At 52.1% G+C, this 15,419-nt stretch overlaps 1 protein-coding gene across 4 annotated transcripts in view; it reads right to left on the bottom strand.

Annotated features, from left to right (window-relative positions):
- Window positions 1-1,068: 1,068 nt before the first annotated feature.
- The window catches only part of ACSF3 (acyl-CoA synthetase family member 3), a 122,613-nt gene continuing 108,262 nt past the window's right edge, over window positions 1,069-15,419 (bottom strand). For 3 of the 4 annotated variants that reach the window (XM_032764199.2, XM_032764198.2, XM_032764200.2), the window contains 3 exons: window positions 8,553-8,687; window positions 7,447-7,558; window positions 1,069-1,385 (listed from right to left, as the gene is read on the bottom strand). In XM_032764199.2, coding sequence (XP_032620090.1) covers window positions 1,268-1,385; window positions 7,447-7,558; window positions 8,553-8,687 — 365 coding nt within the window. In that variant the 3' untranslated portion in view covers window positions 1,069-1,267. The remainder of the gene's footprint in view (window positions 1,386-7,446; window positions 7,559-8,552; window positions 8,688-15,419) is intronic. The other variant, XM_075073898.1, reaches the window with a different exon arrangement.

Here is a 15,419-nt window from a genome sequence, read left to right as displayed (position 1 = left end):
GCCATGTGTCACTCTTACCTGGGAACGACACAGGGTTCAGTAGATTCTCTGCATAGGACCTAGCTGCTGACTATCTGTGCGGACTGCATGGTACAGGGACTACACCTGTTGGGTATTAAGGCCATTTCCATGTCACTTAGGTTCTGGTTTAGAAGAGACAAATAATTCTGTGTCCCCCTTGCAATTTCCCGACGCTTACCCTGTAAATTCCCCGAAACTCCTGGAGAATTGTCGGCTGAGGCAATGGCGAAGCAGCCCGTAGCCAGGCGCTGTGGTGAACAGCCATTCAGCCCACATTTACTGGGAAGGACCTGTTGTCACAAACTGGCTCCTACAGCCTAGGCACAGGTGGGTAGGTCCTCGTCTGTCTTGTGCCGAGTGCCATCAGCTCCTGTTGGTTTGCAGGGTTATGGTGGAAGGGACAGCTGATGGCAGCCCGGAGCAGGAAGCTAGGTGGAAACCCCTTCAAAACCAGGCTCTGCCTGGACAATGACTGCAGGGCTCTTGGCAATGAGGCTGGCTCCATTTCACTCCAGCCCACATGGCTGCTCCCTGGGTGCAGAATGGATCCTGTCAGCCTGGGGCTGCTGGAGTGAAAGATGGGACACGCATGGCAGCATTCTGCTTCTCCCCTCAGCCCAGCCCCCAACACAGCATGCTCCCCCGGCCATTTCCTATCCATCTAAACAGGGCTTTGGAGCTGTGCTCTGGCTCTGCTCCAGCTTCAGGCAAAAACCTGCAGCTCCACTGCTCCGGAGCTGCTCTGCGCTCCGGCTCCGGGTTCCGCTCCAAAGCCCTGCATCTAAACACTAACTCAGTGAACTAGGGACCTGCCCAGCAAGTCCTCAGGAGTCCGAAGTCCTCCAATATCAGCCCTTACGCATGTAGGACACTCCTCTTACTTGCAAATATTTCAGACCTCCCTGGTATTCACATACACAATTTAATCCTGGGCCTGGCTCCTCAGCGTCTCTCGGGGGTGGCTCTGAGATTCTTGAGAGTGGCTCCTACAGAAGGAACATAACCCTGCTCTTCTCCAGGCTCTGCTCAGCCAATCAGGAGATCATGTGGAATGAAACCAGATTTTATTGACTGACAATCCCAGCATGATGAGCACAGAAATCACAGACAGCACCTGATTAGTATCATTTTCATGCAAACCCATTGCACTAGGATGCATTAAAGCTCCTCAAAGAGACTCCATTCAGGCAGCAGGCATTGTGGGGGAGCCATTTTGGTTGGCTCCTGCTCTCAGCCTGATGCCTCACTAGGTTGGGTAGAAGTGCTTGAGAAGTTGCTTCTTGTTGATTTTTCCCATCTGATTGCGTGGGATCTCCTCCACCAGGAGCAGCTCTGTGGGGATGGTGTAGTTCGCCATGGATTCCCTGGAACACAGACACATACTTTTTCAATAAATCCTCACTATCACAGAGGTACCTCCCTTCCAGAGCCACCAGACGGTATGCTCCTCTCTCTTTGGGGACAGCGCAGTAAAAGGAAGATGAATCCTGAAGAAGTGCTCCCTCAAGTCACGGGATGGTGGCACATATGGGAGTTCAGGGATTAAGAAACCTGTGATAAGAACATCCAACAAAGCAGAAAGGGAAGAGGTCTCTGAATCTATGCCTACACCTAATGCACACACACAGAGCGAGGCCTGCCTTTCCGGGAATGGGAAGGGTTAACCCAGCTCTGGCAGATGACTCAAGTTCTACAGCCAGCAATAGAACGCAGCTGAGAAATCCCAGTCCCGGCCTTAACTGACTGCACTACTGGGGGATACACACGATCCTCTTAGTCCAGCAGGACCAAGCAGCTCTGTCCACAACTAGCTACCCAGCGAAGCACACCAGAGACACCCTGTAACGGGGCCATTACGGGGGGACAGGGCAGGGCTCTGGCAAGGCTCACAGAGGAAACAAAGGGTCCTGGCAACACAGCAAGATCGTGGCGTGGAAGGTTCAGCTGATCTGAGTGTGATGGACGCATCTGTGAAATCCCGCTCAGAGGAGGGTCATTTCAGGAAGACCATGGGACAGGCAGCCTCCCGTTAACGTGTGACATCTGCCCTCCCTGGACCCACGACTCGCCACTTCCTAAGGATTCACCAACATTGCTGCCTCATCACTGCGATTTCCATAAGGGATCTGGAGTCAGCAAACCAATTCATTCCACTGTGGGGCTGGCCATGATGTCACAATCACAGGAGTGTGACGTTACTGGTGTGCCAGCTCCAGGAAGGTCCTGCCTAACTCAGACACACACAAGCCCAGGGAAGCGCTGTAGAGAGACCCTCAGGGAAGGAGTTCCACACCTGGGGCTTGACAAAAGACGTGGGTTTGCAGGGGGAATTTGACGCATGGGCAGTAAGAGCCTCTTCCTAGCACAGGGAACTGGAAATCAGGTCCCTCCCGGTAGTGTCTGTGCAGACCCAAGGAGATGGGGGAGCAGTGAGGATAACAGTGCCAAAAGCACCGGGAGAGGGGTAGGGTGTTTGAGTGAGATGCCTCTGCAGCAGCTGGCCCTTCACGAGTTTGCTGGAGTGACAGCCATGGATTCACTTTCAGCTGGGGACATCCCCTCTACCATGTAGAGTGAGACTCACGTCACTTACGACCCAAACCAGATGTTGGCTGGGGACAGATGAGACAATCACAGTCCTACTGGGCTCCCCAGTCCCTTCACACCCTCATTGTCTGTGCACACTGGTTGGTTAAAAAACGCACCACAAACCTCTGAGCATGCCCCCAGAGAGGGGAGGATGAACTGCCTTCAGTGAGCAGAATGGATAGCTCCGAATGGATACTAATCAATCCTTAACGATTAGCAGTGGCAGGGAAAACAAATGATAAATGCAGAGTAATATCATTAAGGAAGCAAAAGCATGCAAATTACACAGTTCTGAGTGGGTCTCCTCGTTACTAGTCGCTTTGCCTAGAACGTTACAGATGAGCTCGCAGGCCAGCCAGCTATGCCCAAACGCTAACTCTGCCCAGGCTCACCTGTGTGCCTCTCACACACAGACGTGTACGCTCTTACACACGCAGGCCCATGTTCCTTCTCTCTTTCACAGGAGGGAGTTTCAGCACGGAACTAGCTCAGGAACCAAGTTCTTTGGCCTTTGAAGAGCAGGGGGCTTGTCTCCCGCCTTCTGCTGCCTGCATGTCACCAACCTTGGGCCATACCCAGCTCCGACAGGCAGCTCCCTGGCACTGATTCTAATGCAACATGCCAAGTCCACTGAGCTCTTCAACCGTCATCCTTCCTCCCCCCTCCAAACCCAACGATCAACACATCCTACCATATGGACGGCTCTAACTCAGGATGGCGCCTGTCACCAGGAAACGAGATTGGAGGCGAAAGCTGCAAAATGAATCACTCTGAAGAGGGACATGTGTCGCCTGCCAGTGAGTGCGAGAAAGGGGCAAAACAAACGTAAGTGACATATAAAATAAAGGGAGAGACAGAGCGCGAGGGAACCATGCGGACTGAGGGGAAAAGCCAGTGTGAGCGTGGTGCCTGGGAGACAGCGCATGGGTGAGGGGCAGGGACGCTTCCTGGGGCTCTTGCTGCCCCTTCTAAGGCACAGCAGGCAGTGGCTGGATTTCTCCTCTCTTCACATTTCAGCGGCTTAATTTGAAGGGCTCCTACCTTTGGTGCGCACGGGCAAAGAATCACAGTGTAAGCTGGCGAGGGTCTAAGCACTGTGAACAGAGGAGATGGGAGAGCTCTCTCCCTACGGACTGCCTTGATTGACGGGCAGACTGTGACTAGACAAAGGCGAATGAAGCCCAGGCAAAGACAAAAGCAGAGAGGTCACAGAGCAGCACAGAGCTCCCTGCCAGTGCTTTGGGAAGACGCACTAGCTGGAGACAGTAAGGGAGGGCTGGTCGGAGCATCTGGGCACACCTGCATGTGCTGGTCCAGACAGTGCCGCAGGAAACATCTGTGACTGCAGGCCTCACGCTAACAGAGTAATTATAACAGCAACGCATCCTGGCATTCTGGGGACTGCACCGCATTGGGCTCCAGCTTAAAGTCAAGGACTTAACTCAACACAGACCAGGATGGTCTTTCTGAGCTGCCGTCTAGACAGTATGCGGGATGGCGGCTGTGTGGGGAAGGGCTGTAATAGGTAAGGATAAAGGGAACTGCTGGAGACAATGCCAGTCCTATCAGTAAGACAAGCACAGTGGCTATCAAACACACACTCTGTGGTGCCTTCATCTCCAACTCCCTGTCTCCACGCCTCATACATTCCTTTTTTGCAAGCAGAGCTAGTGTAGATTTGCAGACACATTAGAACTGCTTCCCCCTCTCCGGGAGGTGAGTCCCAGCCATAATTCCAAGAGCCCAGCAATTTAAAGGCACGGAGAAGACTGCCAGGTACCTTCAGCCCCACTGGGAAAAGCAGGATTCCCAGACTAGTGGGTGGAAAAGGAGTAATATGAAGCAGTGCCGGCAGGAGGCAGGATGCTGGGGCTCAGACTTGGCTGCGCTGACGGACCAGCCAGTGTAGGTTTGGTTCCTTTGTTTGATTTTTTTTCTCCCACTAAGTAATTGTTTAATCAGAGCAGCAGCTGGCCAACTAGAATCTTCCTTGCATTTGCTAAATTGTAGTCTTCCAACTGCGATTCTGCAAATCCAGGGGAATCTTTAATTGGCCAGCTGTGCAGCCCTTGATGAAACAAGTGTTCCTACTGTTTGTGAAATAGCGCCAGCCTCCCCAGAATGATCCACAGCCCTAGGGAGAGGAGTCTCCAGGAAAACAAATGGCTCCACTACTATATACTTTGCTAGTGGAATAATAAAATAAATAATAATCAACAAAAGTGATCCTGCTTCTCCACCTCTCAGCTGCTGCGGAGGCTCCCAGAGTCCTCGGGGGTTGAGTGCAGAAATGCTGTGCCACTGTCTGCCTCTGAGCTACCGGCACCTTTATCACGCCTGCACGTGCAAAGGGTGTTGGAGGGGCTCTCTTGGCTGTGCTGGGCCTTACAGCACCCCCGCTGGGATGGACGGGCTTCCCAAGGCTGACGAACAAATGGCAGGAAGGAGGATGGGGGGAGATAGCAGCATTATAGGCCGAGACCTGAGCAAAGGTCCCTGCTTTGGTGGAAACAACTAGGGAGGAAACATGATGCTTCTCCCCCAGCGTCCCTGCTTTAGCCCCTGTTCTCTGCCACACCGTGTGTTCCATGAGTGACTGTGCTTTGGGGCCTCTTCCCCCTCTCCCCTGCACAGCCCCTTCTGGCTACAGATGGTGCAACTTCCATTAGTGCGGCAGAGAACCAGCTCGTTACCGCACCATTCGTCAAGCGCACTCCTGGGGAGTGCAGCCCATTCCCTTCCATTACCTCTTCCGCGGCGAGTAGTTAGCACTGGGTCTCAGGACCTGCTGAGCTTTCTGCATCCCCAAGCCTGTGGCACACAGCCCGGCTCTAACCTAACACGTAACTTTGATTTTGTTTGGGTTCAGTTAGTTCATTCCTTCTGGTGACCAACGCCCCAAACTACCAGACCGCCTGACGCCCTGAGTGTGTTTTCACTGCTCCCAGCTGTTCACACCAGACGTCCCTTTGAGACCACAGCTGTCTGTGAGTGACCTCCAAATGAAACCATGTCTTACTACTGAACTCTTCCATCACAGGACCCACGCAGCCTCTCCTCCACTCTGCACCTATGTCAATAATGACACACAACCAGACTATGTTACAAGCCCTTCCAACTGGCAGTCACACTGAGAAGCAGAGAGGGTCAGCGCAGGCCAGGGAGGGTGGAATCTTTTGGGATTTCAGTTGCTGATCTCTAAACAGTCTCTGCTGAGCACAGACTCAGGGAAATGTCGGGCTGGAAGAGATCAGGACACCTACTCCATCCCCCCATGTGGAGCCAGGACCAAGTGAACCTAGGCCACCTGTGACAGCCACTTTTCTAACCTATTCTGAAAAACCTCCAAGGACGGGGATTCCGCAGCCTCCCTTTGTAACCGATTCTAGGGGTACGTCTAGACTCCCTGCTGGTAACCGACCCATGAATCGATGCCTGTACTCCACCTCGGCAGGGGGAGTAAGCAGCGTCGACGGGGGAGCAGCGGCAGTTGACTCGCCACTGTGAGAACGGCCAGGTAAGTTGAACTAAGATACTTTGACTGCACCCCCCAGTGTAGACCAGCCCTAGCACTTACCTCCCCTTACTGTTCCTAAGTTTTTTCCTAATATGTAATCTAAAATCTCCCTTGCTGCAAATTAAGGCCATTACTTCTTGTCCAACCATCAGTGGATATGGAGAACAATTGACCACTGTCCTCTTTATAACGACCTTTCATATATCTGAAGACTGGAATCAGGTTCCCCTCTCAGCCATCTTTTCTCTAGACTAAACTCTCCTAATTCTTCCAAATTTCCTCGTAGATTGTATTTTCTAAACCTCTTATTTTCGTTGCTTTCCTCTGGACGCTCTCTAATTAGTTCATGTCTTTTTTAAAGTGTGGTGCCCCAAACAGGACACAGTTCCCCAGCTGGGGCCTCACCAGTGCCAAGAAGAGCAAGATAATTACCTTGTGTGTCTCAGATGTAACACTCCTGTTAATATGCCCCAGAATGATATTTGCCTTTTCCACAGTAGCATCACACTGTTCACTTGTGTTCGATTTGTGATCCACCAGAACCCCCAGATCCTTTTCTGCAGTACTGTTGCCTAGCCAGTTATTTCCCACTTTGTAGTTGTGCATATTTTTGCTTCCCAGGTGCAGTACTTTGTACTTGCTTTTATTGAAACGCATTTGTTGATTTCATGCCAATTCTCCAATTTATCAAGATCATTTTGAGTTCTAATCCTGTCCTCCAAAGTGCCTGCCGCCCCAGTTTGGGGTCACCTGCACATTTTGAAGCATACTCTCCACTCTATCATCATCAACATTAATGAAAATGTTGACTAGTGCTATCCCCAAGACAATCCCCTGCAGGACTCCACTTGGTCTGTCCTCTCAGTTTGACAACGCGTGAACTGAGTTTTTTCAGAGGTCTATAACTGGGCCAAATCTGAGTGGATTTTCATGGGAACAGCAAAAGGCACATTCCTGACTCAGTGGCCAACTCTGGCTACATTTCAGAGCCCTGCTCCAAAGCACATGGGCACTAGAGTTTCTCAAAGAAAAGGTTGCCAGGATTTTTTTTTTTATGGTAAATCAATGTATCTTCTCTCCCCATAACTTGTTCTTGGAAATAGATGAACCATATTGGCTGAAACTTTCCAAAATAATTCATCATACAAGTCCCATGGAAACTGCAGCCCAAAGAGCTGATGTTTGGCAAAGTTATAAGCAAATGAAAAGGGGTATTATAAAGGAAAGTATCAGACAACCTTAAGAGCAGGTGGTGCTCTCAGCCCCAACAACAGTAGACTGGAGCATTTGCTGTGCACTGTCCCATGACTGGCACTCACCTTGCCCAGTCCCTCAGGTCTTTGAGAGACAGCATCTCACCCTCCTGCAATTTCACCACAGCACTGACCCGCTGGCCCCAAGTCATGTCTGGAGGTCCTATCACAGCCACATCTGGAAAAAGAGCAAAACTCAGCCTGAAGAAACTCAGACCCATTTCCAAGAGACCAGGAGAAGAGCTAACTCTGTGCAAGCTGGTGAGACAATGGCCAGGTAGGCAGGGCAGCCACGTACAGGGGAGGAGAGGATCGACTGAGGGAAGAATTACTAGGAGTACCAGGGTAGAGCTGACAGAAGAATATCAGGAGCTCTTCCAATGGCAGGGTCTAACAGAGAGCGGAAAAGCTCCCCAAGTAGCCTGGATAAAGAAAGAACTGTCCTGCCCCGCACTTATTTCATCCCCTACTGGGCAACCCTTCCCTGGCGGCGCACTGATTCCCTCCTCTAATGAAGAGTCAGCAAGGAGGTCAGGAAGATTTAATGAAAATTTCTTATTTCCAAAATCTGACATGAGCTGCTGCTGAATCTGCACCTGGCTGTGAGTTTCCTGGCTTCAGCCAGAGGCTCTGCAGCGCTGGGCTGTGAATTCAGTCTGCTCGTCACTCCCACCCAACCCTGCTAAAGGAAAGGCTGTGAAACGGCCTCCAGGCAAGAACCCTCAGGCAGTCTCACATCGGCTTCTTCTGGGCTACCGCTGAAACCCAAGCAAGGCTCCCTATGGCACCTCCTTCATATGCCTTCTACCCTCATTACTGCACAGCACGGAGGCAAAGCCAAACCAACATGGCAGCTAACCCGGCCGCAATGGAGCTCTGCGAGTAACAAAAGCTCATGTGGCATTGGTACAGGGTGGCCATGGGTGCACATGCTCAGAAACCTGGGCTTCAACATAATTCTGGCCCAATTCCGCACCTTTGCCAGTCTCCTATCAGCTGCAGGCCTGGGGGGCACTGCAAGCTGGGACAGAGCTGCCTGGGGGAAGCTTGCCAAGCGCCTGCCTGCCCTGAGACTGTCTCCAGGTACAGCTCTTCACCTGGAACAATAACACTTTAATTTGCCCGCCCCCCACCAAAGCCAAAAACAGCGAAGACCAGGTGCTGCACCTTACCTGCAATACTAGGGTGTGCTAGCAGATGGCGCTCGACTTCTAGGGCGCTAATTTTATAGCCTCCGCTTTTGATGATGTCCACAGAGGTGCGGCCCTTGATCCAGTACGTGCCCTCCTTGTACACCGCTGTGTCTCCTGCAAACAGAGCAAACGCTGCTTAGCAGCCATTTCCTCTTCATGGCCCTGCCTGTTTTCCCAGGCCCGCCACTCTCACACGGCTCAGTTCAGATAGCACCCCTCCATGCTGCCAGGCCTGGATCCAGTGGGTCCTACCGCTGCTGCTCAGCACGTGCCACCGCGCCTATGGCGCCATAGCCAGAGTACTGGTCAAAACTCCTCGCTGGGAAGAGATCTTGGGCCGGTGTTTGCAGGACATCTGCTGTTGGCCAGCGAGCATTAGAAGAGACTCTCTGTTGAGCATCTTAGGGCTCCAGACAGCCCCATTGGGATGACACAAGCTGTTCCCAGGGCTTGGCCTGGAGATCTCAGACATAGGTGTTCCTGTTTTCGCAGGGATACCGATAGACTGAGAGCAGACTAGCTAGCCTAGCTTCGCCTCCCTCCCAGAAAGGACTGTCCTGCCCACCAGAACGAAAAGTAAAGAGCAGTGCTCTGCCCTGCTAAATAAAAATGCTTGAATCTGAAAGCAGTGCAGAAAAGAGGATGCATGATCTCTGCTGTGGGCTGGTTCCTTTCCCAACGTGCTCGGACACAATCCATGCACTAGATCAATTGCCAACTCACTCCCTCCTGCTTTTACTAGCAATTCACAATGATTAAGCATGAGGTTCATCTCAGACCTTCTCCCTGGGCTTGGCTGTTCCTAGGTCTCCGCACCAGGACTGCTCAGCCCATACCCTAGATCAGAGCTGGGCAAACTACAGCCCGCAGGACCATCCTGCCCGGCTCCTGAGCCCCCGGCCAGGGAAGCTACCCCTGGCCCCTCCCCCGCTGTCCCCCTTCCCCCGGAGCCTCAGCTTGCCATGCCACCTGTACTCTGGTCTGCCGCTCCTGCCGGGGCAGTGCGGGCGGCGTGGGCTGCAAGCTCCTGCTGCTCTAAGTAGCATGGTAAGGGGGTAGGGAGTGTGGGGGGGGTGTTGGATAAGGGGCAAGAGGTTCCAGGGGGCAGTTAGGGGACAGGGAGCAGGGGACAGTTGGATGGGTCGGAGGTTTGGGGTGGTGGTCAGGGGACGGGGAACGGGGGGGCGGGGTTGGATAGGTGTGGGAGTACAGGGGGCCTGTCAGCGGAGGGGTGTGGCTAGGGTCAGGACAGTCGGGGAACAGGGAGCAGGGGCAGTTGATGGGCTGGAGGTTTGAGGGTGGTGGTCAGGGGATGGGGGAACGGGGGGGTGTTGGATAGGTGTGGCAGTCCCGGGGGGCCTGTCAGGGGTGGGGGTGTGGCTAGGGGTCAGGGAGCAGTTGGATGAGTTGGAGGTTTGGGGGGGGCAGTCAGGGGATGGTGACGGGGCGGGGGGTTGATAGGTGTGGGAGTCCCAGGGGGCTGTCAGGGGTGGGGGTGTGGCTAGGGTCAGGGAAGTCAGGGGTCAGGGAGCAAGGGGTCCAGATGAGGCTGGGGGGTCTGGGGAGGGGGCAGTGAAGGGACTAGGAGCAGGGAGGGCTGGATGGGTCAGGAGTTTTGAGGGGGGCAGTCAGGGGGCAGATGGGGGCAGGGGCGAGGCTGTTTGGGGAGGCACAGCCTTCCCTACCCGGCCCACCATACAATTCCGCAACCCCGATGTGGCCCTCGGGCCAAAAAGTTTGCCCACCCCTGCCCTAGATCTTTCCTCACTCTCTCTAGACAGCCACCTCCACCTCTTGCACGTCTGGTTAGGGTAACGAGTTACCTGCCTCAGGGAGTCAGCAGAACCCACCTAATCCTCTCCCAGCGGGACCCGCACCTGCTACAAGGTGTAGTTGGTGTGTGTGGGGAGGTGCTGCCTGCTACATCCACCGCAACAGACACTGCTGGAGGCTTTAGAGAGGAGTTTGATTTCTAAAACTGGGGTTAACCCCACCCACACCCGGCTTGGGCAGGATGAAAAGAGAGGGCTGGTGCTATTACATTAAAAGGATGAGATTTTTACCAAACAGCGACTCGAATTAGAATGGTCCTTTCTGGAGGGTTCACAGACAGAGCCTGATTTGACAGGTGTGATCAATAATTAGCCACTTGTACTGCAGCCTGGGAAGATTGAGAGAGGTCATCCCAGCACAGCCTGGCTAAATGCTTAACAAGCTGTGCTGCACTTTGGTAGCTACTTAAGATGATTAGTCACATTCTGCTAACAGAGGCTTTGCCACCCTTTGGGCTGGGCAGGGCGGTCTCAGGACTACTGATTTCAATTGCAGACTCTTGATGGGAGCACAAGAGAGCTCTTAGCCTTAACCTGTCATCAATCTCCATTCTCTCGTTAATGACACACTGTTGCATTGTGTCCACACACTGAACTTGACTCCCCGCTGTGGTGTCACTGATGGACCTGATTGCACTGCTGGCTGGAAAGCTCAAACAGGAAGGAGACAGCTCATGAAACAGGAGCCTCAGACAAAGGCCTGAGTGGTTGGAATCAGCACTGCTGTGCTTCAAGGGCCCTCCCTCGCTAGCTCTCTGGTGCTAACCTGCTTCCCCTGCTGGTTTGGAAAGTGGAACTCGGATAACAGGGAGCCACAGTGGTCAGAACAACATCCTAGCTGTGGGATGGCTGCAGAATGGACTGGCCACCGAAAAGCTTCAGGAGCAGAGAGACTGTAGCCACTATCGTGTGGCTCAGGAAACTCAGCCAGCCACGCTGCAAAGCCTGCAGCAAGAAGTGAGCCGATGGGACTGCTCTGATTCTCCTGGGTGCTCAGCTCTGGGTATCTTGGTGCATGGCCCCAGGCTGGGCACAGACCCATCGGTGTCATGATGCGCGATGGCGAGCTCTGGGCTTGCAAACAGTTTCTTCCAGAGATGAACAGCTCTAGTTCTCCATGAGTAGGGCCTTGCCAAATTCACGGTCATAGGATTTTAAAAATAATAAATTTAATGATTTCAGATATTTATATCTGTCCTGACCCAAAAAGGAGTTGGTGTGTGTGTGTGGTACTGTTACCCTTACTTCTGCACTGCTGCTGGCAATGGTGCTGCCTTCAGAGCTGGGCAGCTGGAGAGTAGCTGCTGCTGGCTGGGAGCCCAGCTCTGAAGGCAGAGCCGCCACCAGCAGCAGCACAGAAGTAAGGATGGCATGGGATGGTACTGCCACCCTTACTTCTGTGCTGCTGCCTGCAGAGCTGGGCCCTCACTCAGCAGCTGCCGCTCTCCAGCCGCCCAGCTCTGAAGGTCGCAGCGCAGAAGGATGGCATGGGATGGTATAGCCACTCTTACTTCTGCACTGCTGCTGGTGGGGTGCTGCCTTCAGAGCTGGGCACCAGGCCAACAGCCGCCGCTCTCCAGCCGCCCAGCTCTGAAGACAGCACAGAAGTAAGAGTGGCAATACTGTGATGCCCCTGCAAGTCCCCTTTTGGGTCAGGACCCCTGTTTAAGAAACGCTGGTCTCCCTCTGTGAAATCTATAGGGAAACAGTATAGGGTAAAAGCACACAAAAGGTCTGATTTCGCAGAGGCAGAACAGATTTCATGGTCCGTGATGTGTTTTTCATGGTTGTGAATTTGGTAGGGCCCTAAGCAGGACGATTCTCTCTTCACTGCCCACCATGGAGCCCTTAGGAACACCCTTCCTCTCTAATTATGCCATACTTCTGGACTGGCCTTTCTCTGAAGCCAGGCACCATGCACCTGAGTCTGCTGGAGTAGTTGCTGTTGAGTGTCACAGGACCACTCTTCCTCCTGGAAATTGATCAGCTAGACCCAGGCTTTGAATCTGGCTCAATTCCAACAACATTTCCACCCAATTGGGCGTCTACATGCCGTATCTGCATGTGTCACTTCCCTCAGTTTAGTCAGGAATCAATATATTATCTCCAGATTTTCCTGTCTTGAGTTTAGTTTCTCACGTGCAATAATCAAAGTGTGCCCATGTATATCAAGAACTGTTTGGAATATTTTAAAGAGATGGGAATTTTTTTTAAGTGGGAACTCTCCTGATCTTTGACTCTTGGAGGTTGAAAGGAATTCACGCCCCATATGATAAATGACCCTGTGTTTTCTAGACCTGAGTGCAGTCTATGGGATTGACAGACGTGTAGAACGGAACATTAACTGAAATGTGACTTGAGGAGTGAGGAGCGGGTGCGGAGAACCATGTGCTTGCAGCCACCGACCGGGGGTGTATTCATAAAGAGAAGACAGGAAGAGAGGAATTTTGACCTAGTTCAACAGCAAACAGCGGTGTCCGTGTCACCTGAAACTATTCACACAAAGTGGGGCTGCCATTTTTCCGCACACAGTGCCGGTTTGTGACACAGACAGCTGTCCAACAGGAACACGTTAAGTCCACCCAGTGAATTCAGCTGGAGATGTGACACGTGTCTGAACCCAGGTCTCCATGTCAGTAGTGAAAATGCCTTGTGACTGATGAGATCATTCATTCCCCCATAGCTATATCTCCAGCAGGAAGACGGCCCCGTTTGCAGTGCAGCGTTCCAGTGTGTGGGGGTTTGGCCACTCCTGCCAGGGGAGCTCCTCTGGAATGACAGAAAGCACTGGGGGTTCAGAACGGGGGCTGATACACAAAATGTTTTTGCATTAGCTGTGCACTGGGGAAGGCTGAGTTCACAACTATGGGCTGGGCTTAAGTTGACCCAGGGCAAGGGATAGTGTTCGTGCCCAGCTTTGAGAAAATACCACATGCAGCGTGAAAGACTGGAGTGGACCCAGTTCCCCGATGGCTGCTATCTGGGACAAGGAACTGATGCTAATGGTTTGGTGAAAGGTCTACTAGAAAATCTGATAAAAAGTTTCTCTGCTTCTTTAGCTGATTGGAAATGGTGCCCCGATCACTCCTGTAAAGGTCGTGAGATAGGAAATAATACAATTGCAGATTTCTCTGCCGGGTGGAGATCTAGCTCTCTGTTCTAAAGCATCTCTGCTATCCCCTTGATGTGGCACAATCTCAAGGCACATGGGTCCACAAGGAAGACTTCTCAGCTCTCCAGCCTTCCTCATGACCATCTCCTTAAAAAATACAAGTAGCAATGTCATTGGGAAAGCCATTGGTTTTCCTCCTTGAGGCTGGCCCAACAGGAGGGAGCAGCGTGCCTTCTCAGTATCAAAAATGTGATCTTAGGGTAGCACCCTCTGATAATTAGTGGGTTTCCTGCTCACCCTCCTCCTGGAACTTCATTGTCTTCTCCTTGTGATGTCAAGACCAACCCTCCTGTCATATGTGGCCAGACATTAGTTACTCCCCCTCGTCTTGAGCCAGGAGCAGTGTGTGCGCATGGGTAGATTCTGTTCTCTCCCCCTCGTGCAGGTAGCCCTTGCAAGCTGGGTCACCTAAGTACTGGGGCAGCTTTGATCTCTCAAATGCCCCCAGTCACTCTTTTCAGCAAGGTAAGTACTTGCTCTTGCTCTGGTTGGCCAGTAGCCGGATCCCAGCTGGATTCCATGTTGCCATTTTTGGAAGGTTCTCAAAAAGCTTCTGCTTCTTACTATTCGCACCCGGGGCTGCTACTTCCCAGAGAGTCACTAAGCAGTAAGAAAAAGGAGGTAATAGTAACCTCAGATTGAACAAAACCATGGGTGGGGGCAGGGAGGGGGCTCAGTGGAAGAAGGGAGTGGGAGCCCCCACTCTCCACTTCTCTGCCACATGATGGCTCCTGTCCCACCAGTATCACCAACACCCCTCTGATGCAAACACTCTTTGGCCTCAGACAGCAGCGCTGCTGAGGCAGCTTTGTATGATTGTTATTACTGCTGTTAACCCCAGGGACATGCTCTGTAATTTCTCCCTGTCTCTGTGTTTCTCTCCCTTCCCATTTCTTCTCTCTAAATCCTGAGCTGCCGAGACTTGATATCCCTTCCACCATTGACAGGACAGGCCATACTGTGCGTGTCACTCCTCCAGAGCTCCGGGGAATGGTGGTGCACAGAGGACAGGCACATTACCCTCTGCCCTGTGCCATCTGCTACCAGCCTATCAAGTAAGCCAGCATATCCAGCACAACAGAGCACTCGATGGCTCCCAAGCCAAGAGGGCTTTCCTACTCCAGTGAGACTAGTTAAGAGGATGCTGCTGTTTGTTTAATGACGGTCCTCATCCCACAGGCAGACTGGAAACAAAATAATGGCTTCCCCTCAGACCCTGAAACCATATCTGGCGCCAGCAGCGCTGGAAGCTTGTTGAGGCATGCATGGGCCTCCGTGCATCTCTAAACGCTGGGCACTACACCATATCCTGCGAATCCATTCAGCGCCTGCAGAACATGAAAAACACACCGGCTGACTCACCCTCACAGGTCGATTTTTCAGAGCAGAGGATCTGTCTGTGTCAATGTCTGAATGAGTTTATGACCACAGACTGAATAAGTGTCATTAACATTCTTTTCTGAGCGTATCTACACTTACTAGATTTCTCACACCTAACGCTGTTCATCACATTGAGCACTGATTCTATTGGATCACTTGTTCCTGGTAAACACAGAGACACTTCTACAGGGGATAGCCATGTGTCACGAACAAACATTTTGTGCTTATAAAACAACAAACATTTTGGCTGGTGAAATGAAACACATGGACATTTTGTGTTTCCTGGAAGACGTTTCTGGGACATTAGGAATGCATAGGAAAAACTGTCCTGATAAAACTGGGATGGAGGGTGTCTTTGCCACTGGCAGACCCCTCTGCCAGAGCCAGAACTGTGTTACAAGTTGGTAGAAAAATAATGGAATTATTAGGTCAACTTTATCACCCATTACAGAATGTTAGCAA

The sequence above is a fragment of the Chelonoidis abingdonii genome, chromosome 19 (genome assembly GCF_003597395.2).
Source record: "Chelonoidis abingdonii isolate Lonesome George chromosome 19, CheloAbing_2.0, whole genome shotgun sequence".
Classification (NCBI taxonomy): Eukaryota; Metazoa; Chordata; order Testudines; family Testudinidae; genus Chelonoidis; species Chelonoidis abingdonii.
This window is presented reverse-complemented; position numbering and strand designations above follow the sequence as displayed.